The 8,733-nt window shown below is 40.6% G+C and overlaps 1 protein-coding gene across 1 annotated transcript; it reads left to right on the top strand.

Annotated features, from left to right (window-relative positions):
- Positions 1-1,606: 1,606 nt before the first annotated feature.
- On the top strand, positions 1,607-3,761 carry LOC107104112 (uncharacterized protein C2orf71-like). Its single transcript, XM_015404028.1, has 3 exons — positions 1,607-2,216; positions 2,877-2,997; positions 3,644-3,761. The coding sequence occupies exons 1-3, from the start codon at positions 1,607-1,609 to the stop codon at positions 3,759-3,761; spliced, it is 849 nt and encodes a 282-aa protein (XP_015259514.1).
- The last annotated feature ends 4,972 nt before the right edge of the window (positions 3,762-8,733 follow it).

Raw genomic sequence — 8,733 nt, 5'->3', positions numbered from 1 at the left:
CCTCCATCCATGGAGGAGTTTTCTAGGTATTTCCATTTACGTTTTTTATTGTTTATTCATGTGCCCATCTGTCTTTACTGAGTGGCTTGTAGTAATCCGAATTACCAAGATTTAAGTCATTTTTAAGCTATAGCATTATTGAAAATACATATGTCCCATTGATAGTGGCAGGTGAAGAGTATTTTCTCCTTTCATCCCAGAGGCGTCTTCAGCCCTAACAAGTGGTGAAGTTAAATCTCAGGGATGTAGTCTGAATGCTCCCTACCACTAGTTAGAGTGCATAAACTGAACTTCTGTTGACTGATTACTGAGGATCTTCACAGATATATTTTGATATGAAGTCTCTTTGTGTGTTCTATCTCAAAGACTGGTCAAGTCTTACTTGCACATTTACACTAGAACATCATACAAATCTACCTCTGCCAATCTTGCTCTTAAAACCTCCTTAAGAGCCATTAGGAGATCCAAGTATATCTTTCATAAGCAGCTTAATTGGGGTCAAGTTCCAACCTCCCACCAGCTGTATCTGCTCCTCAGTTTAGCTCCTTTCCTCTGTCATCTTCCAGTGCCCCAGCAGTGTCCAGGCCACAGGGAGATATCTGCAGTATGATAAATCTGCCCAAATGATCATCATCAGCAATGCTCAGCTCTATGTTGTCCGCCAGGGTCTTCATGTCAGTTCCTATTACTTTATTGTCTCCTTCTAGGTTAAAAAACTCTGAAGAAAACTGTGTCTCTATAATTTAGAAAACAATGCTGATGAAACAATTGATAGAAAAACATACCACTGACAGAAAAACAACTGGCTTTGCTGAAATGTATCTTTGGCTATATTCATGTATTAACCAGACCCAGATTTACTAGCAGCCCTGTAGATGAAGCTAAACCTGACTGATTAAGCTGATGAGCTTAACATCTTAGATAAAAATAACCAGGTGTGGGTGTGTGTGTATTTGCGTATCTCTAAGAGTACTTAATGCTCTTACTGTGACCATCTGCACAATATGCTTATCCTCTACACTCCTTCATAGATGCTGCCAGTCACTTCCATCGCTGTGCTTGATGCATATTTACAGCACAGTGGACTACTGGATGCTGAGAGAAAAAAAATAAAAAGGACAGAGGAACTTTCTTTTTAGGAAATACAGGTGAGAGCAGGTTTTCTCTTTTTGCTAACACTTGGTTTTTGAAAATGGGCTGCTCTCCTTCAAAAGGAAAGTTTCTTTTAAAACCCAATTCTTTTGGAAAGCAGGAGGCTCTGGTAGATGAATCCTCACAGGACAGTGTGGACTCTGGTCCTGCAATGGTGGAGGATACCTGTTTAAATTTTCAAAAAAAGGAAAAGGAAACGCCACTATACTCTGACAAGAACTGTTCACAAGAAACTCTCATGGCTCGGCAAGACTCCCGCCCAGTGTTTCCTCAGAATACAATTAATAATCAGGAAGTCAGGGTAAATGAAATGCCCCAGGAAATAATTGGAGATGCTCTACAAGAACATATGGTTCAGAGAGTGGAGATCCAAAAGAAGAACATGAGGAGGAGATCTACAGATAGGCACAGAAAGTCTTCTTCCATCCAAACAAAAGCGGACTTTCTACCACATATGGTGAGGGCTCACCAGGCAGCTTATGGTTTCCTGAACCCAAACATCACCAAATATGAAACTCTCCTGGGGCTGCTAGACCAGGCGACTCAGACTCAACTGTCCCTCCAGCCCATAATGGCTGCTTTGGTGTTGTACTTTGAGGAAATCAACCAGGCACTGGAGGAGATGGCTGAAGAGGGTGAGCTGATGCTTAAAGAGTATGGAGAAAGCATGAGCTTACCATCTGGGATGGTAAGTCAAGCTCTATGGTCCGATAAACCTTCCAATACTTTAGCAGATCTTCTTGATCCTCCCCCAGATCTTTTACAACAATTGCTTCAGCAATCATCAGAAAAAATGAAGCGAGTTGGAGGCTCAGTAAAGAATTTGGGTGATACTGCACTTGATGAAGTCATAGAATATTTCTCTTGCCTTTCTAAACTATTTGCTGAGAAGCTACAGACTAAGCAGGCTGCAGAGCTTAGGTTGTCTCAAGTACTCGCAAGAATAGAAATGTCAGCAATTAAAACGTCTAACCCAAAAGATTCAGCACTTCCCAGTGAAGACAGTGGAATTGGGGGAGAGAGCGAGAGCTTGGCTGGCTCAGAAAGGCACCAATGCCACCGTGGTAGTGCTGGATCTGGGAGCTGCAAATCTATTGTCGATGTTTGGAGTGTGTTTGGACATTTTCACAATGATTTGGCTAAGTTTGTTACATATAATAAAGATGATGAAGAAGAGGAGGAAGGGAATGCTGACAAATATGGGGATGATGATGATGATGATGATGACGATGATTATGATGATGATGATGATGATGATGATGATCGGTGTGAGAGGAGGAGATCAAGGTCCTCTCCACCAGATCCCTGCAATGCGCTTTGCTACATGTGTGCAAACGATATGAAAAATCAGCAGCCTGCCTTTAAGAAACGTTTTACTGAAAGCTGCAATGTTCACTGCAAAGCTGAAAATTACTCATCCAGCAGCTGTGCGAACGTGTTAATAGAGCTGCAAAGGAGTCAAAGAGAATTAGATATAAAAATGAAAAAGATTTCTGAAATGCAACAACCAAAAGACTCCACTTGGTCTCAACCTGGACTTAGAAGACATTCTTTAAATGCATCAGTTGATTTTCACAAAAGCCGAGGGAGAAGAAAGAAGCCACCATGCTCATTAACTCCTTCACAGTTACCATTAATTCAATCAGTAAAGTGCCACTCATATAGCCAAGCATTTAGCCAAGGTATGGATGGGCTCAATAAAAAGGGTTCTGTGTATAACATAGGATATAGTAAAGGAGAGGACACTGGCAACGCCAGCAGGAGCTGCACAGATTGCAGGGATGACCTGGAGATTGATAATCTACCACCTCCACCCCCAGAAGTTCTATTGGACAATTCCTTTAAGTATCATGAAGGACAACTGCAAACTGAAAAGCTATGTGGAGATCCAGGTCTTAGTCTCCCACTGATACACCCACAAACCCAGCGAAGGAAGAAAGTTATGCAAAAGATGGAAGTTTTGCCAAACAAAGTGAATGTAAAACTAAAGTCAATAGCTGCATCACCTGCTCCTCCTATTAGAAAGAATGGACCCACTGAGATTCCACAGCTGCAAAAGGTGAACCTTGAAAAACCTGAGGAAACCAAAGGGCTTTACAAGCAAGCCAGAAAGATTATTCATATATGCAATACAGGAGAATCAACTGACACTAAGAATACGCCCACAGGAGATTTAACAGCCCTTCAAGTTACAAATGGCCAAAGTTGTGACAGAAAAACAATGTTGGAATCTGAGATGGCCTCTGTTAAGCTGCCTGTCATAGCACCGCCTGTTTCAAGAGTTCGTTTGACTCAAGCTTGTCATTCTGTGTACCACAGCTTTGCAAGACCACCTATGTTCAGACCATATTCCAACTCTCGGCCCCCTTCCCCTACAACAGCTACATGTGTAAATAATAACAACACAGAGCAGATCGTTCCATCTCTGTCCTTCCATGAGGCTCGCTCGGTCTTCTGTAAAAATGAGTTGCAAAGTCCTCAAACCACCCAGCCCCCTGGAAGTGCAGTGCTTCCCAGAAAATGTGGAGAGATACAGCGGGGCAGGCTTTGCACAAGAGGAAGAGACAACCCAACTTCTCGCACTCAGTCAGAACAGAGGCCTGGGATGACTTCTTATTCAGAGTATGAAAGAGCTGGCCATTTGTTATCCCAACATATCCAGAAGGATGAACCGTCTATAGAAAAGTAATGGTGAGTACAATCCAGAACATATTCTAATTACATATACACAACTGGTGTTCAGGAGTAACAGGTGAAAAAGTGGCGCATTAGTTTCAATAACAAGAAAGACACTGCAAAAAACTGAAATTTAAATTGGTCAATTTTTTCTTAGAATAAGTGCAGTTTCTTGAATTGAAGAGGTAAATGAGAAAATTTTCAATTTGAAAAAGACAATTTACATTTAAAATAAGAAAGATAAGAAAATAAGAAAAATCTATTGCATTGGATGTAGTTCCCCCAGACGCTGCATTTGATGTGAATGCACCTTAACAGGCAACTAAATCAACTAAAGTTGACCTGTGCACAGCAACATAAAGTTAGAACTCACCTTCTCTGAACTTTTAACTGTTCACACATTATGCGCTCATAATCTTGCATGTCAACGGGTCACCTCCCCCCACCCTCATTGTGGACACCACACCACATAGCTCTGTTTATGTATCTCACTTACAAAAGACAAACCCAGTCATACAATTTAGGAACTAAGACATTGAAAGCATCCTTTCAGGCTACTTTCCTGTGACAGACTGGGATGTGTTAGAGCTACCTCCACCTTGGAGACTTCCTCTGCCAACATACAGGACCATGCTGATTGTTTGACTGGGAGCATTAGCTCTTGTATTTATAGCATTGCACCCACCATATTTGTCCAGAGGTAACCCTATGAACCCCTGGATAACAACTAAAGTTCATGACTGCATTTCAATCAGAGAGTGAGGTGAGGAAAAAGCTGATGAGTATGGAGCCATCAAAGTACAGAGATAGTACAGTATAGTACTGTTCTTTGATTCCTCACCTGCCTCCAGGCAGGCATAGAGGGGCAAACAGCACATAAAAGACAGATTGTCTCAGTTCACACCTATAAAAGTCTTTGAGCAACCTCACAGAGAGTGAGGTGTGTTACTATTGCTTGCAGCTAAAAATGTCTGATCAGTATCAAAGTTCTCCAGGCGAGGAAACAACGTAGGATGCTACATGGAGGCTTCATGTAGAAACCGGTGTTTGCAATCTTTAGACAATGTTAATGCAATCGATATGTGAATACATGTTAATATTTTTAATTGAATCACTTTTGACACTGATTACCATCCTACGAAGGAGACGGGAGGAAGTTTGGAGGTATCCACACTTGGACTTGCACTGATGGGACGCATTTGTTCCAGAGATCTCTGGAACAAAAGATTCTTTAAAAAAAAACTTTTATAGTGATATTCTAAGAGCTACATGTTTCAGTACATAAACAGAGACGATGCAACTTCCTCACCTCACCTTTTTTGTCTGCTTCTCTGATAACGAATGTCTTCATTTTTTCTAAAAGATCAAATATATTTTTAGTGCTGTATAACGTTGACTAACAATGACCTCTTAGATACAGTCTACACACGTTCTCCTTGGCGTCACCCTTACTGAACATAGGAAGGGTGCATCCTCACAACAATGACTCATTAGTGGTCTTCTGAAAAAAATAAAATAATAACCTTTGGCTTATAGTTGTTGTGGGACAAAAAACAAACCAGGCAAAAGTTGGTGTCCGGATGTTGCCTTTTATCAAAAGTTCAGTTAAAAAATTGTTGTAAATACTTTCTGATACCGAACGGCATTTAATAATATAAAATTAAGTATAATGTAAGAAAAAAGCTGAGTCAAAAACTTTGCTTTGTATAAATTGAATATGTTCAGCTCCATACAGAAATCACCTAGCAAATTGGGTTCTCAGAAATAACCCAAAGTGCTCAACCATGCAGTTCGGTAAAAAGAGTAAAGAGAAAGAACCACATGATGCAGCGATACCAGAATCCCTGGCCTTGTCCTCAGAGGACGTGTTGCCAGCTGGCTGATGTCTTCACCTCATTTTATACATTTAATTCTGCTTCCAAAACATATCCACAAACTTTCCACTGTCTCCACTCTACTGCTATGGGTCTTTATGACTTTGAGGTCCCAGTCTATCAGGATTAGTAGTAAAACATCGACCCAGGTCCCATCCTTTACTCCCTGTTCACACATGACTTTGTCGCCTCCATAGGGACAAAGTCACCCTGAAGTTTGCTGATGACAGCACAGAAATACAGGCATTATTGCAATGGGGTGTTGGCATTAATATAGTGTTCAGCATTCATCGCCCTATTGGTAGAGCAGTGAGCAATGCTCCGAGAAGGTTGCAAGTACCCGATTTGATCCCCACAGACTATCATTCTGGGTCCCTGAGCAAAACCCTTAACCTTACACTGCTCCCCGGGCGCAGCACAATGGCAGCCCACTGCTCCCCAAGTAGGGGTGTAAATAATAATTGTCTTGTATCGATGCATCGATCCAACAGCCGACGATCCGATGCATCAATACGTCCGCAAGAGTTCGATTCATGTATTTTTTCCCTCCGGTCTATTTTTATCCATTGGACGTAATTCTCCCTCCCGTGCTGCGGTGGCGCTAAACCTATTTTGCCCTCCTACCTCGCTTCCTGGTTATACTCTTACAGCAGTGTGTTGCAGTGAGCTTGACACAAACATTTTTGATTTATGCTCAATATTNTATCCACACTTGGACTTGCACTGATGGGACGCATTTGTTCCAGAGATCTCTGGAACAAATGATTCTTTAAAAAAAAACTTTTATAGTGACATTCTAAGAGCTACATGTTTCAGTACATAAACAGAGACGATGCAACTTCCTCACCTCACCTTTTTTGTCTGCTTCTCTGATAATGAATATGCTGATGAAGGTTCTCAGTCATCCAGGTCATAGTCATTCCGTAAAAATTCAAAAAATCCACTGGACTTGGTTTTCAAGATTTGAAGACGTTTCGCCACCTCTCCAGGAAGCTTTCTCAATTCCCCAAGGGGACGGGTTAAATGCAGAGAGGGTATTTAATCATTGTGGGACAATAAAGGGATTTACATTTTTTAAGTTACACAGCTCTAGATTTAATACCTTATTAAATACAAATTCAACAGATGAGTATGAATTCGTAGCCCCAGTGTCTATAGCTGATAGCAAACTTCTGTGAGATCCTGTATCTCTGCGCTGTCATCAGCATTATTGAATTATTATGGGCGAGAAAATCTTACAACCTTTTTATCTCAGCTCAGCCTCACCAATGCCGTAACTGGTCATATGTCACCCTGGTTGTCTAATAGGCTGCGGGCTCTGGGTTTAGTCACATAACATCCCAGTTTCTCATATTAGACATAAAAGTACAGCTTTACCATTTTTATTTCTGCTAAATCTGCCTTAAAATAATATGAAATGATTCAGTCATACATATCACACAATGGGCTGTTTAAGGCTAAAACATCTGGGATCATCCTGTCGTTTAAAGCAGTCATAAATAAAATATGTCCTCCTATACCTGTAGATCCCAGAATGTGAACTACAGAATATGCAGTTTTTGGAGAGCTAAACATAAAGAAAACTAAATATGATCTAGTTTTGAAATGTGGATGTGAAGCATGCAGTTGGGTCTGGATATAACAAAACAACAACAGGCTTAATCCAGATTAGACAAGTCTCTAGTTCTCTGCTTACATAATCAATTAAACTTCTTTCTTCTCCCTCTGACTCTCCTGCAGACTAAGCAGCCGCCTGAAGACAGTGGAGGCCCCGATGGATTCACCTACTGCTTCCTGCAAAGACAAACTTCTAATTATAAAACACTGACCTTAAATGTCTGTGAACATGCAACAATTCATCTCTTCATGACCTCAAACTCTTACTTTGAAGGCCCTTTTTTTTCTGTATATTGTTTTACACTGAATGTTACATCTGTAAAAAACTTTGAAGTGTGTGAGACATGAAAAGAGTTATAGTTAGCTCTCTTTTTTCGTACATTTTCAAAGTGTTGTAAGCCATGAGTTAAAACCTAAGACTTGGTGAAGATTAAAAGCCTTATGAGTGCAGATACAGTCTGAGACGAGAAGGGTTCTCCATCTGGTGATTCTTTCTATAAAGTGGTCCAGACAGTCCCAGGTCAGCACCAGCTCTCCATCATCAGGTCCAGCTTTTCAGGTCCCTGTCTGGGATATGGTTATCTTGACCCCTACTGACCCTCCACAAATGCTCAGGACCTGAGCGTCTCCCTGTCCTGTTCAGTTTGTTGTCCAGGTAAACAACAGCATGAAGCGGTTCCCTTTTCTCTTCAAATCTACAGTCATCTCCTTTGTCCAAGTTCAAACTCAATAGAATCACATTTTAGATATAATACCAACGATTATGTGATGATGCAAATAAACATTTACAACGGATCTTTCTTTTTTCAGTTCATGCATCCATTATCATCCTGTTATGTTTTCTAATATAAAAAACAAAAACAAATTGCTCACTAAATTCAAAACTTTTAAACCTTGTCATTGTTTCTGATCATCCCTACTGCAGCAAAAAAGGTTAAAACTGTCAGAACTTTCACTTTTTGCCTCTTCCTCTTCTTTTCTTCTACATTTAACTTTTTTGGATTTCCCAAAGCCTCTCAGCTGCCATAGGATAATATCCGGTTCATTCTTTGTGCCTCTTTTATTTCCGGATACTTATCATACAATTGTATCACTCTTGTAAAGAAATATGTGAAACTAGTTGTTTGTTGTTGTTCCCAAAACGTCACTAAAGGTTGCACAAAGAATAGAGTCATTTTCTGTTCTAATATGTGAATAAAGAATCTCTTGTTGCCGAATCAACTGAGTTCAGAAATACTTTATTGAAGGTTGAAACTCTCATACTGTGAGAGTTTTTAACCGGTTTGTAAAGGTTAATACTGTAGGCAGGAAGACTCTTCTGCAGAGGTCTGTATTACACAGTGATGGGCAGTAGCGCCGCTACATGTAGCAAAGCTATTAGTTTAACTACATGTTCCAGTAGCTTGACCGTAGC

Source organism: Cyprinodon variegatus, unplaced genomic scaffold (assembly GCF_000732505.1).
Source record: "Cyprinodon variegatus isolate N-32 unplaced genomic scaffold, C_variegatus-1.0 Scaffold1618, whole genome shotgun sequence".
Classification (NCBI taxonomy): Eukaryota; Metazoa; Chordata; class Actinopteri; order Cyprinodontiformes; family Cyprinodontidae; genus Cyprinodon; species Cyprinodon variegatus.
Note: the sequence above shows the minus strand (reverse complement) of the source record. Positions and strands in the feature narration are given on the sequence as shown.